At 36.6% G+C, this 14981-nt stretch overlaps 1 protein-coding gene across 12 annotated transcripts in view; it reads right to left on the bottom strand.

Annotated features, from left to right (window-relative positions):
* The window catches only part of CASK (calcium/calmodulin dependent serine protein kinase), a 214611-nt gene that overhangs the window by 75869 nt on the left and 123761 nt on the right, over positions 1–14981 (bottom strand). For 11 of the 12 annotated variants that reach the window (XM_035315990.1, XM_035315991.1, XM_035315993.1 and 8 more), the window contains exons 6-8: positions 14428–14530; positions 2372–2547; positions 133–255 (exon numbers count right to left, since the gene is read on the bottom strand). In XM_035315990.1, coding sequence (XP_035171881.1) covers positions 133–255; positions 2372–2547; positions 14428–14530 — 402 coding nt within the window. Of the gene's footprint in view, positions 1–132; positions 256–2371; positions 2548–8437; positions 8585–14427; positions 14531–14981 lie in introns of those variants that run through there. The other variant, XM_035316001.1, reaches the window with a different exon arrangement.

Here is a 14981-nt window from a genome sequence, read left to right as displayed (position 1 = left end):
ATACATTAATATATAACATAAATATATCATCACACATTTTATACAATGTCATGTGTAATTTAAAAGTTTAAACAAACAAATCTTTTTATCCCTTGAAGAGAAAACTGATATGTAAACAACTAGTTTTACTACCTTTAACCAGGGATGATTCAGTGCTTCATATACTGTTATCCTTTCTGCTGGATCCAGCATAAGCATGCGGCGTACCAGATCTTTGGCACTTTCAGAAATATGGCTCCACTGCCTAGGATTCATCTGATTACAAGCAAGAAAAAAGAAATAATATTAGTGGTAAGAATATAAACCAGAACCTATTATTTATGGAAGGTAAATAACAGAGACTTAAGAGTGGCTGGTACTTGTAAACACTGTATCTTAATAACTGGAAAGTTTTCTAACTTTTTAGTAACTCACAAAACTGAACATTAGTTGCTTTTGAAATGGCATAAAAATTTGAATACTGTGAATGTTGCATCACATAAAAGCTGACATATCCATGGCATTAAAGAATCACAGTATAATTCTCTACCTATGATACATTTTGTTCAGATAAAAGTGACCACTAGAAAAAAACACACACACAAAAAAAAGTAATTAGGATTTGTCTTACAGTTAACTATGCATATGATAAACAGAAATTAAACCTACTCCTGAAGTCAATATAAGGAATGGGAAGACAATCTATCTCGACCAACCCACAAGTTAAAGCCACTGATGTTGAGTAAGAAGGGAGACATTTAATGCCTGTTGCAAACTACTCTGGTCCTATCCCACAGACATCAATGGCTCTTCCCAATAAATTCCTTTCAACTTAACAACATTTAAGCATCTTCAGCCATGCAGACAGGAAAGCATACTGAGATGTGATCAACAATATGAGCAATTGTGGATTTCTGTGCACTTAGAGCAGAACTGTATATTTATGAAACAACATGAAAGATGACTTAGAACATATTTTCATATTGTGCATATACAGATTTGTGTTTAATTATTGAAGAGGTTGGCACCCAATAAAACCATACTAAAACAGGAAAATTCTTACCATTGTTTTATTTGGATGGTATATTACTAGTTTTATTAAAAGGAATTTCAAAATTGTAACTTGTCTTTTTACAACATTTCAATCTGTTCATTTAAAAAAGTCAATTTTACTTAAAACCAGCCTGTGACAAAAAATATGTTGCTTTAAACTGGAGCACTCTGGAACATTATCTGGCTATGAAATCCATATTTATAGTTGTCATTTGTCTTTTTCATCTCTAATAAAATGAAGGTAATTGCAAATGTGTAGCATGACTGTTTTGAAATCCTTATACTATTTTCACTGAATAGGCACATAACAGGAAACAGGAACAGAAAAGGAACTGAGAAGACACAATGTGCTGGCCATTACTTTTTTTTTTTTTTTTTTTAAACATAGAAAAAATAACTTGTAAGCATCCAAAGGGTTTTGGGTTTTAGCTGTTTGATAGATTACATAAAGAAATCTTCCATAGAGTAAAACTGGCATGTCTGCCTGTCTATGAAATCAAAACACTAGTGTCATGAAGAGATCTTTCTGTACCTAGGTATACAACATTTAAAGAAATGCGCTCTTGACCAAGTGCAATGCCACAGCTGTCACTTACATTTTAGTTCACATAAACAACAAAACCAACCAACCAACCAAACAAACAAAATCCTTCATAAAATCTATTACAGACTATCAGGCAGACAGAGGCTGCCTGACTTTCCACCCATTCTCTGCTAATACACAGATCACGTATGACTTTTAATGGAAAGAGAGCACAACTGTGTGTTCTTAGACAAAACAGCAAAAACAGTGAAATTTTCCCTTTTTTCTCCATAACGGCTCTAGGATGACTACACTGTGTAACATGCTTATTTTGGATGCACACCAATTTGCCTTCAGTTGCAAGTGGCTCCTTTTGAAATAATTAGTTGCAATTTATTGTACTAAAAAGAAAAATGCCTAACCATGCATCTACAGTAACAGGCATTTTGTTTTAAATCAAGGCAATATGATGATCAGTCTTTATGATTTTTTTTAAAAAAATGGTTAAAAATATAAACGATCTATAAAGTGAAGGTAACATATAGTACGTTATACTTCACAGCTAAGCTCAAGGTATAGTTAGGAGCTAACTGTTGGCACTCCTTATTTCATCTGTGTAAATATTTCTGTATTTTTATTCCTAGTATTGATACAGAACAGAGTACAAACAAGACATACTGGAGAGAAACCTCTATCTCTCTGTGTAACATAGGCAGCTTTCTATTAGCTTCAAATTTAAGTCAGGCTAAATACAAAAATCAATTCCAGAACTTTTACAAGTGGAGTTCATCTCCACGCAGGCATACTGTCATTTACCTTGTATTTTCCTTTAATAATGCCTTCAAACAATCTTTCCTTGGTTCCATAAAAAGGCAAACAACCGCTTAGCAGGATAAAAAGGATCACACCACAACCCCAAACATCTACAGGCTTCCCATAAGGTTCCCTTTTCACCACTTCTGGGGCCATAAAATGAGGTGTTCCTACACGTCCTAAATGGAAATAGAAACAAAACAGAGTCAAAGTGATGTGTGTCAAACGTAAATAAAGAAGAATACCACTGCATTAAACTAAAACAGTTTTTCAAAGTTTTCTTCATAGATCAAACTTTTATTCTTTTTTTTTTTTCCTTAAATATTTATTAAATACATCCAGTGAGACAGATCACTAGGTTCTCTCTTGCTTGATTTATATTTTTATAAATTGAATAATATTTTAGCCTAACCCCACAAAATGTGAAACAACATTTATATAAGAACACGTAGATTCCCCAGTGGAACATGGCATATAGATGTAAAAATATCAATTTGGACAACCTTGGAAACAGGGATTACTTATCCAGAGAGCACATACAAAGATATAGAAGAATTCTAACCTACACCACTTACTTGAAAAAGCTGCTATGCAAGGGCATAATCTACTATGCAAGGGCATAATCTGCTCTGCTGATCTGCCCAAACCTTAGCCAGTCTGCTGAAACTGCCAACAAGTCTGCAAAATGCTAGCAAATGTGTTATTCACCTATTTGCTGCAAACAGCATCTTCCTGCAGATAAAGAGATAATGCTGATGTGTTCCACCTAGTGCTTTCAATGATCATCACACAGTAATGCTACTCTACTGACTTTATGTTGGAGAGAACGTACACCCACAGAAATGAAACATATTTAATATCAACTAAGCTTCTGGGTGGATAAATTGATTAGAATGACTTCATTCAATTGCTATGTAACACATTAAGCCAAATAAAAGCAACAACCGTTTGATCTCTCTATATAAGTGTTTCCCATTCTAAAGATACTTGTTTTCACTGAAAAGCATTTGCAAAGGTACAAGAGTTACATTTTGAATGATCAAGGCATCGCTGATGGTTAATGAACAATGAAGTCTTTGGATAACAGTTGTTTCAACAAGCACCAACAGAAGAAAAAAAAATCACAACTAGCAAATTGTTACTGCTTGTATCACTTTCATAAGTTAATTCTTGCTTAGAGATAGGATAGGGTACTTCAGAGTTTCCATTCAAGGCCAGCAGCACCACTGTGCTGGCTAGGAAAGTTTACAATGTGTTAGCACATACATCATTTATTCTACTGAGTTTTTTCTTGTAAACAGATTCTTTCTTGACTAGCATGCCACCTGAATGTGATTTAGTTAAGTCACAGCACTGGTAACAAACACCTGGGAGGCTATTTGGCACTAGCTTACTCAGTAAAGATCATTCTTCATTTATACCACCTAATGCTGCAATATGATCTAGCCATGCTATTTAAACTAGTCCAGTGTAGGCTGAAATGATAGTGAGGGAATAGTTCCCATGCAGGGGGAGTAAAATATTGAGATGCTGCAGTCCAGCTTATCCCTCACATCGCTGGGGAAAGAGGAGGGATATTTACTGTGGACAAAGATGTACGGACTTTAGGAAAGCTAAATGATTCTTTTTTGTTGGTTATACACAATTTATAGGCCTATTCCTCATCTTTCAGCCTAACTGATAAACCTCAAAGGCAATCCTCTAAGCTCACAAGTATGAGGGGAAAAATTAACTCCCTTGATAACCCAAAGTCTCTCTCTTTTGGATACCTGGGGACAGGGAGGGGAATGAAAAGGCAAGGTATACATATCCAGTATGCGTAAGAAATTGCATACTTTTTTTTTTTTTTTCCATGTGCCTGTGTCTTATCTATAATGATTTCCCAAGATTTTTCCCTAAAATGCCATCATTGGTGACAGCATAAGTGTCAGTATTTCCACCTTTGTATCAAGCACTGCATATACATAAAAAGCAACAGCTGCATGTTCAAAGTATATGCATATTGCTAAACCTGCTCATGTGACATTAGTGGTATGCATACCACAGTGTGAAAATTCTTGATACAGAAGACATCATGCAAGACCGCAAGGCAGCCTGGCTTACCCAAATCTTGTTTATTTCAGTGGTAAACTTCCTGGCATCTGGGTGCAGACATACCCATTTGCAATTTTGGAGCAGGTGTAACCTTTCTTACACATTGAAAAAAAAAAAAACACAAAAAAAACCACCCCAAAATATCAGTGGTAATAAAGCTCGTGTTCAAATCTTTTTTATCCATATGAATGGAAATACATTCTGAAGATTCTGCCTTGCTATGGGGCTTTCTAATTGCTGTTGTGAATCCAGGAAGTCAAGATAAAAGTGGTTATTCAAAAGAAAACAGCAAGACAAGATTTCACAAGGACAAACAGAGCTATTTGAAAGAGATGTTAAGCTTCAGGGAGAAACAGTTGTCTGGATCAAGTAGCTAATGAAACCAAGAAACCTAAATACTAAGTGACATCTAAGTTGATTTAATGTGTATTTCCAGTAATTACATGCCACCACTCTTAGCTTGGGACCTTGTGTTATTAGGAAATAAGCACTGCAGAGCTGAACATATTAAAAAAATTACTATGTATTGTCAGAGAAGTGGACCTAATTTTGTGGTTTCTTTTTTTTTTCTTTCTTTTTTTTTTTTTTTTTTTGCCAGCGTATTTGTGTCTGCTGGGCATTTGTACTACAGGCCTACAGACAGAAGGCCTACTGAGAGTACATCTTGTTCTGAGGAAAACGTGTCCTTGGCAAACAGTTACTGGTCCTACATTTTCTCCTGTGTTGTAAAATAGCATATTTAAGAGCAATACATGCTATGTGAGCAATATAACCACATTACTGGGTGCAGGTGCTGAGGTTCTGTCGGAGGGGGGGGCTGCAGGGGTGGCCTCTGGGAGAAGCAGCAGGAGCTGGCCCATGCTGGACATGGCATGTAGCAGCTGGTTCCAAGCTGGGCTCACTGCTGGCTGAAGCTGAGGCAATCAGCCAAGCTGGTGGTGCCTCTGGGAAAGCATATTTAAGGGCAAAATGCAGCACAGCAATGTGAGGATTGGGGGAAAACGTGTGAGAAATAGCCCTGGAGACACCAAGGTCAGAGAGGCAGGAGGTGCTCCAGATACTAGAGCAGAGGTTCCCCTGCAGCTCTTGGAGGAGACCACAGTGGAGGAGATATCCACCCTGCGGCCTGTGGAGGACCCACGGAGGAGCAGGTTTATCCTGAAGGACTGCAGCTAGAGCTGCGGAAGAGTGTGTGGAAGAAGGAGCAGCAGAGGGGAACCACTATGGACTGACCCCAGTCCCCACTGCCGCTCAGGGTGGGGTGTCAGGAGCCTGGGAAGGAGAAGGAGGGAGGTGATTTAATTGTTGTCTTTCCTATTACCCGTACCTATTTGAAATGGTACTATATTAAACTGATTTTCTCCCAGCCAAGTCTGTTTTGCATACGATGGTAACTGGTAAGCAGTCTGCTCCACTGTATTTTCTGCCCTTGTCCTGATAAGAAGGGAAAATACGAGTGATCAGTGGGAGTCTGGCCCTTAGCCAAGGGCAACCATGTGGCTGTGCTGATGTACAGAATACTGATGGAATGGGTCAAAATAAAATGATTTTTTTAACAAGAATCAAAGATATAGTTTGCTCCTTTCAATGTTTTAATTTTTGGTTTTCATATATTGAGCATCACCATACCTGAATTAATCACAGGCTGTGTAAAAATAAGTAATCTACGGTGTCAAGAGTGTATGAGAAGTGAATTTTTGTTTCCTTTTTCTCTTAAGCAAATAATGTTTCAAATTAAAATTACTTTGCAGAAATCAATAAGCAAGAAAAATCCTTCACTATTCATATTTACTTGAAAATATATGCAGAACTGAATAATTGCTTGAAATGGAGTATTAATCAGCTTCCCTAAAGTTTGAAAGCAGTGTCTTGACATTAGACAACAATTTTTAGATTTTCTTTCCCCTCTCTACCTCTCTTCTGGACTACAGCATCAGGATATACAAAAATACCTACCTAACTACTGAATACGACCAAGGTGCAAACACAGCTTGCAACAGTACACGTATCAAAATTGCAGACAAAACACAACATACATTTTTATGCTGCACCCATCCACTGTTACTTAACAACCATCACCATATTACAATATTTTTCCATATTTTTTTTTTCTATCAGAACAAGAAAATCACAACAGCTTCTCGAGATTTATTTCCTACTTTTATGGGATATTGGAACAATTATAACCTCGTTATCTCAAGTTTCCTATTTTGCTTTATCTGGTGGCCATTCAGTATATGTCACCAGCACGTGAGGCTGCATGTTATTTAGAACACGAGCTCTTAAGGACAAACTCTGACAGACGTTAAAGTCAAGAGACGATCCCAAATCTTCTTTCTCCTGTCTTGGAAGTTAAGGAACTTGAATCACAGGTAGAAAAACTGGATCTTTGTTGCCCTGGCTCAAAACCAGAATACCACACAAATTCACATTAATGAAGTGCTTGATGTTAAGCAGGACTAGACTAGTACGTTAATAGGTAAAATTTTACACAGCTGTGTAAGAACCCAACAGACTGCTTCTGTAACTATCTTTAAAATGACGCTACTTAACAGCAGGCTGAAAAATCAGTACTACTAAATGTTAATACTCACTTTTAAATTTAAGATGAGAACTACATAAACGCAAATGAAGTGAGACAGAAGGCCAGGCTAACCTAATAAAATACAGTCATATACTACTGCTAGATTATAAGTAGTGAAAATAATCACAAAATGATTTGGTTTTGCAGCCTCTCTAGTGCAATTACAAGATCCTGATAATTTAGTCATGTCGGAAGACCACAGTTATGCCTCCATGAAAGAGCAAGCCCAGAACAAGCAGAAACTTGACTGGTTGAGATCTGAAATGTCCAGTCAAGCAGGAGAAAAATACATAAATATGTATATATATATACACACACAAATATGTTTGAAACTCTATTAAAAAAGCTAATTTCTGGGTCAGCTGTCATCTTCATGACAACTAGCTACTACACTGGGTTCAGCAAAAGAGGAAATGATGACTTTGAGGTTATTCTAGAAACTTATCTGAGCAAGGAGTACTGCACTTAGCTCAGCAAAATGCATGGAGTATGAACTCACATAGATATGATTTTTCCTGTGTTGCAACTATAAGAACTGTAAGGTGACTGTCAGTAACAGGATAAACAAAATCTACAGACAACAGAGGTTGCTAAAATCACGGATACTCAATGCTCTTTAGGCCAGCTATCACTTTTGCTGATAATTACCAAGCAGAAAATTTGCACTCTATACATATCCAGTGTAAGATTTTAATATTGTTCAAAACAGTTTGAGAGTTTTAAATATTTCAGAAACTTTTGCATTTTCTTTGGTGTTTCTGCAACACCTTTGCATTTTTTTGGAGGTGGAGTGAGACAGAACAGTAAGCAAAGGCATTTTCCCTTTAAAAGGTATCTTCTGCCTGCCACAAGCCTTTTTTTCTTCTAGATATAAGAGCACTCATAAGACACATTCTAATGACTGCCCTTGCAAAATAATATCACTATATTTGCATAAATATTGCATGCATGCACACACACATGATTTTCAGTTGTATGTGAGAAGAAACCTTTCAGACGACTGGAAATTGATTTGCTCCCTGTGTGCTTCTAAGCTCTCTTTAACAGTTCTAGAGTAGCATTAACTGAAAATCATTATATGAAGATGCATCAGTGGCATCTGTTCAATGTGATACTTGCCCCTATCCAATTCTTTGCAAATGCATGTAGTAAAGTGTATGCTGTCTCAGGAAGTGCTTAATGCCTGAATGGTCACAGACATCAGACATCTTAGTTCTACAGACAAGATTTCTGACCTGTCAGTTTTGAGGCATATTAGTAGTGTGGAAACTTATAAAATTGCTAATTTTGCTGATCTTTTTTTTTTTTTCCTGTGGATAAACAGAGCTTCAGTCTTCAGATGTTGTCAATCTGATACCATTTACAAGCACTAAAGATAAATTTTGACTTACCTTTGATAATTTAGTTTCTATGACTCTTTCCATATTATTCCAGACAATAGGGCTATGCTTTCCACAAGAAGAAGAGTATATAGAGAGACCCAATCAGATTTTGTCATCCCTAAGGCAGGGGATTGATGACCAAGATATCAGAAGGAGAGTCTTTCAACAGCAGTAGTATCTGAACGATGTATTAGGAAACAACTGGAACAAATAATTTTTAGGAAAAAAATGTGAGGTACTAATAAACATCACCATCTGACCTCTCACAATAGTGTAATATGAAATATGTTCTTAAATTAAGGAGTTTCTAAGAGTGGGATGTCCAGAATAATGTGGAAGGAATTGAAGAATCACACACATCAGATAAATCATACTTTATTACTTTTAATTCCTTTCCACATTACTCCAGACAATAGAAATGTTTAAAGCAGATGTATGGAGAAGATGAATGGATTAAAAACACAGGCAATTCAGCCTCAGCACAGAAGACTGTCTGAAGAAAATCTATTTTAAAAGATGTATCAGTAGACAACTGGACACTTGAATATTAGTGTTGAGAAACGAACACACAAAGATTACATGACAGCCAGAAAAATTATAATAATTGATTCACTGGCCTTTTCAGCCATAATACTATGATGTGGGAAGTAAACCTGAGTTGACTTTTAAACACATTAGCCTCCTATAGGTCCTCTCAAATCAACCCAAATGTGAAGTGGAATTTCTGAGACAGTAAACCACAGCTGTATCCCCTAAATAAAACAAACTCTATTGAAGACAAAGATTTGAAGCACCTCAATTGTTTTTGTTTTCAAAAAATAAAATAAAAAATAATGAAACGGTGCTGTTTTGCAGAGGAATGAAACACTTCCACGTAAGTTAAAGAGTACTACTGCAGGACCTCAGTTTACAAACATTCACATGTCCTTGGAAAACAAAAGAAAGATTTGCTGTATAATTCAGACACTGATGATGAGCAGGAAAAAAAAGGCTAGATAGCATAAAAAATCCAAAAATACAATTTTAAACTGGTGCTTAGAAAAATACCAGTAAGATTATTTTACATGAATGGGAACAAAACAAAAATAAAGAACTTAAAAGAGATTTTCACCCAAATTCCATGGTCTTATCTGCAGGGAAATTTATGGTAATGCCTTCCTTTGCCATTTTTGTAATAACTTTTGCAGTAGAAGGCCAGCTGACAAAGAACCAAGAACACTTGGTATTTGTGTGCTGTAAGATCTGTGTGCTTAAGAGCGTACTAGATGTCTTCCATCTAGGTGGTTTTGTTGGGATCCTTGAAGCTAATACATGATTCTGAAGGAACTTAGGGGAGCTAACTAATAGTACCTAAAAATCAATACTGGACTGGATTAGTGGTGACATTTTGCTGCTAATAGTAAAAAATAGGTCAGCTCTACAATCAGTAAGACTTAACAGCTAGTACAGAACCTCGTATCATTTAGGTCTAAGCAGTTACATTATTTTCTACTCGGTGAAACTGGGAGAAAATAAATAAAGTGCAGGAAATAGCACTTGTGGATTCAATGATTCCTGTTTCACAGAATAGCTGAGGCTGGCAGGGAGCTCAGGAGTCCACCTGCTTCAAGTCCTGCCCAAGCAGGACCACCCAGAGCAGGGTGCCCAGGGCCATGCCCAGGCAGCTTTTGGAGATCCCCAAGGAGGAGACCCCACAGCTCTCTGGGCAGCCTGTGCCAGGGCTCCTCACCCGCACAGCACAGAAGTGCTGCCTGGTGCTCAGAGGGAGCCTCCTGGGCTCCACTTTGTGCCCACTGCCTCCTGTCCTGACACTAGGCACCACTGAAGCTTCTTCTGACTCTAATACCACATACTAGCTAAAAATCCTGAGAATAAGCATAAACAGTATTTACTGTCTGCTAAACCTGATGACACATTTATTGAAGCTGTGGCAGGGGAGGGTCAGGCTGGGTGTTAGGGAAAGGTTCTGCACCCAGAGGGTGCTGGGGCACTGGGACAGGCTCCCCAGGCCAGTGGTCACAGCACCAAGCCTGTCAGAGTTCAAGAAGTGTTTGGACAAGGATCTCAGACATAGGGTCTGATTTTTGTGTGGTCCTCTGTGGAGCCAGGAGCTAGACTCAGTGATCATTGTGGGTCCCCTCCAACTGAGGATATTCTGTGATTCTATGAGTATTTCAGAAAATATTGTGACAACTCATACCATGTTCTGAAAGCAAAACTGCCCATGCAGGAAGACAGAGGTCATAATACAAGACTGCTCTTAAATCACTGACCTCTCAGGTTCCACTACTCCCACTGCATCATCACCATGCAGACACGGACTGCTTCCTGTCTACAGCCTGTCTCACAGAAGAGTTTCACTTACAAATTAGGATGATCTGTAACTACTGTGTATACCAGCAGAATTCCATCTTAAAATACCTACTTGAATGCTTCAAATGAATACACATTAGCATTATTTTCTAATTCTGATCATAAAAACTGCAAGAAAAAGAGGCCTTCAGAGACTGATAGTTCATGAAAACAAGACGACACAGTTCTTATTAATTGTACTGTAGCTTATAGGCAAACATAGTGGAATAAGAAGTATTTCCTTACATTTTCCCTTTTGGTCTTATGGAAAATGAGTTACAGCTATGTTCATGTTTTGGGTACTTGCTTAACAGCAAGTTAAGCAAGTACCCAAAATGAATATATAATGAATAGCGAACAACCCAGTGGGTTGTTAGCTATTTATCTATCGTGGTCCTAAAATCTATTCTAAGCATCTTCACTCGTGACATATAGTATGATGTCATAGCTTGATATCATGAGATACATTTACACTTCTGTTAAATAACTCTATCTGCTTGAAAAAACACTGTAGTTATACTTCTTTTAAACAATGAAACTTGATATTCCCCTTATGTCAAAAGATTGGGACCAGTTTATTTTCAATATCTGGAACTAGTTGTGTTACAAAAATCCCCAAATGTTTTTTTTTTTTTTTTTTTTCTTTCCAAAATTTATGTACACCGAAAGAAAGCTGTGTTTTGTTAAGTTCAAAATGTGCCACAATGACAAATAAAGCAAAGCTGTTACTAGATAGTAGACTTAGCAGAAACTGAGGGAGCAAATTCCATCTGATTTGTGTTCTGGGCAACACACAATCTGGGCTTGTCAGGCACAGGTTTGTCAATATAAAAAAGTAAGCAAAATGGCACAAATGCATACAAGAAAAAAGTTTAAAACATTGGTAACTGCTGAATGTTTTAGATATAGCAGCTCCTATTTTACAGGAAAAATACTACCACAGAACGGAGTGACCATCACAGATACTAAAGACCTTTTGCTAATGGCTGGATTTTGTACGCAAGAATAAGGGAAGAATCCTATCAGTTGTGTGTCACTACAGTTACATTACTTTTAACATGGACATGCTTTTTCTAAAGGAAAGCTATTCTTTTTTTTCTGGCTTAAAAGATAAAGCAACATAACAAGCATACTCCAAGCAACATAAAATAAGGAAAGATAAAAGCTCTTCTGTTCTTGAAAACTAGGGATCATCTACATAGGAATTTACATTAGTAATGAATATATTCTGCTAAGGTATTTTAGTAATACATATTATTTAGATCCAGAAAGATTAGTAAGTATTGTGCTTCCTGTACATATAAGACAGTGTATTTCCATTATTGTAAAAGCTTTAAGGTGTACTTAAAGCCAAAATAGGTTAGGAGCACAGTGGTTTTTAGGGTCAATAAAAGAAGCTTAATGCCATAACAACTTTTATTTAAGTAAGAATTTATTTTTTGATGTGTTATGGCTGAAAATAACCACTAAATAAGGGAAATGCCATGCTAGGGGTGAAATAATTGACTATGTTAAGCAGAATCAATTTTTCAAAAACTAAAAATTCGAAAAAGAATATGAATGTGAGCATATTGGTTATTGTACTGCACATAATCTTCTCTGTGAAGATAAGTTCTATTTCATTCAGAAGAAAAATGACAAATGAGTACTATTTTTTATTACTATTACTACAAAACAGAATTTATATGTAGGGCGTAATTAACTCAAACAGTCATGTAGACAAACAATTTCTTACAAGAAATTTATAGCCCAGTACAGGCAGTATCATTAACCTTCACATATGGAATGTTACTGTAAAGTTGAAGAAATAAAATCTTGCAAGTGCTGTGTAGGGGAGTGTCTAGTAATATGCCTTCAGGAAGGACTCTGGAAGGGAAAAGAACTGCCAGATGTAGTTTGAGGTATAAGGACTGGAATGGAAGATCAGAAGAAAGAGATAAGAAGAAGAAAACTTGAAACAAGGAGTAGAATTGAGACATTATATGGTATATAAATGAAGTGGAAATACTCTAGGTATCCCTGAAAGTGTGAAGAATTTGAAGCTGAAGGTAACAAGTGTTAATGCAAAGGCTACAAATTGAAAATGACAATTGAGAAAGAGCAAAGAATGATATGAAGGCAGAATGATATGGCAGAGGCTGAGACACATCAGGCAAAAGATAACCAACAAACAGAGAAACGTTATACTGATTAGGCTTAAGAATAAAAGAAAGAAGCTTCTGTAAGTACTGCAAACAGAACTAAAAAGAACTGAAAACATTTACATAGGAAAGGAAAGACCAGGCCAGCACTGACAACTTCAAGGAGGTTGAGACATGAATGATGAATGGGACTGCAGAACAGTGAATGGTAACAGAAAATGAAGGGCATGATGAAATTTGGGGAAAATGCAGGATTTTTTGTCCAAGCTGAATTTCAGGTTTCTTGTGAGACAGCTAGTAGTCTGAAAGTAAGTACAATGTATCTGATTAGCTCCAGAAGAGTAGCTGAAACAGAAAAAATGGATAAAGCTGTTCAGAGAGAACACAAAGAAGAAAAATGAGAGAATCATAAACAAAACTGTAGGAACTATCATTAAAAAAATGCAGTGGCTGCTGAGATATCATTTGAGAAACATGGCAAAAGCAAAGAAAGAAATGAGCTTCTTATTTAGGAAAAAACTTAGCTTAACTGAATGTGTATTTTCTTAGAAAAGACATATCTAGGCCTGTAGGTAACAAGAAATATCCACCATATTATTAATTACTGGAAGAGAATGGAAGTGTTGGCATGCTTAAATTGGATTTGCTTTTCATTTTAAAGGTCACATAAAAGCCAAATTGACAGAGATCTTTAAAGCAATTAGATAAGGAAATGTGAGTTTTTGAAGAAGGTACTGAGATGTATTGAGAGGAAGTTACTCCCTTTTGAAGAAAAAAAAAAGCAAAATTAATAAAAGCTTTTGTTGTGGTCTCCTACTCTGGCAATGAAAATACCAGAAAACTGATTGGGTCTTCATCTGTGCAGGCTGATTAAAGCATAACCCTATTGTCTGGACCAATATGGAAGGCAGCTAGAGGAAATAAAATTCACAAAAAACAAAACACACTTAGTCAAAAAATATACACAATCAAGATACCGATGTCTTATGCAATAATTACAATGAAATATTAAAACAGGAAAGAATCACACATGGAAGCTAGTAAAATTTTGCTATTAAACAGTGTAGCATTCTGGCACAAACTGCTTAAGAAACATATGGGAGCATTAAGGATGCTGTACTAAACCCTTAGTCAATTGCTTTGATATACATTTTAATCTTGACAGCATTTATATTTTGTGTGCTTTGTCAAGCATGGACTAACTATGTCAAGGATTGTACTAAAATGGAAAAATCTTTGCATTTTTCATTTTTATTTTGGTCAAAACAGCATAAGCTATTGTTGAGTAACATTTAGAGGGATTTACTACTCAGTATATGTACACACAACAACGTAGTACGTTCTACTAGCAGTTCAGATCAGCTGCATGCATATATTATGTTAGCAAAGTCTTTAGTGAAAGATTATTTCTGAGCCCTAGTTTTGCAGGCCAGGCTGCGTAGGAAGCACAGAACTCTGCAGCAGAACATGCATAATATTATATAACTTTGAAGGACAGTTTCTTACCTCCAGCAACTAGCCCAGACTCTCCTAATTGAATTGCTACCCCGAAGCCACCAAGCTTTACTGGGGCTGAATTTTCTTTTGAGGCGAGCAGTACACAGTGTGGCTGAAAACAACAACAGTGAAAAAGCAGATTATTATATTGTTTCAAAAAATACAATTTGCACCTTAGAACTTACTTTCAAATATTTGCAAACAGAAGCTAGATTTTATTTTATTGTTTTAAATAAATTCTTCATTTCCAACATTTTTGGCACAAGCTACTCTCTCTTCATTGGTTTTCCTTTCACTTGTCCCAGGCATAGTAAAACCCTTTCAGGACTTAACAGAACTCACAAGGAACACAAACTGAAATTGATATAAAATGGAGATAAAAATGAATGCTGATAACTTCTTTCTTGGTATTGCTTTTTATTTTTACCTTTCATACTTTTGCCTTACCCTGTTCCAACTTTACAGCAAAAACATCCTGCCCTGTGACACAGTGGGTTTTTTACAGAGAACATAAAACTTGCTTTGAGCGTTAATCATAGAAGTCACCGATCACTTTCCAGCTG

Source organism: Oxyura jamaicensis, chromosome 1 (assembly GCF_011077185.1).
Source record: "Oxyura jamaicensis isolate SHBP4307 breed ruddy duck chromosome 1, BPBGC_Ojam_1.0, whole genome shotgun sequence".
Classification (NCBI taxonomy): Eukaryota; Metazoa; Chordata; class Aves; order Anseriformes; family Anatidae; genus Oxyura; species Oxyura jamaicensis.
Note: the sequence above shows the minus strand (reverse complement) of the source record. Positions and strands in the feature narration are given on the sequence as shown.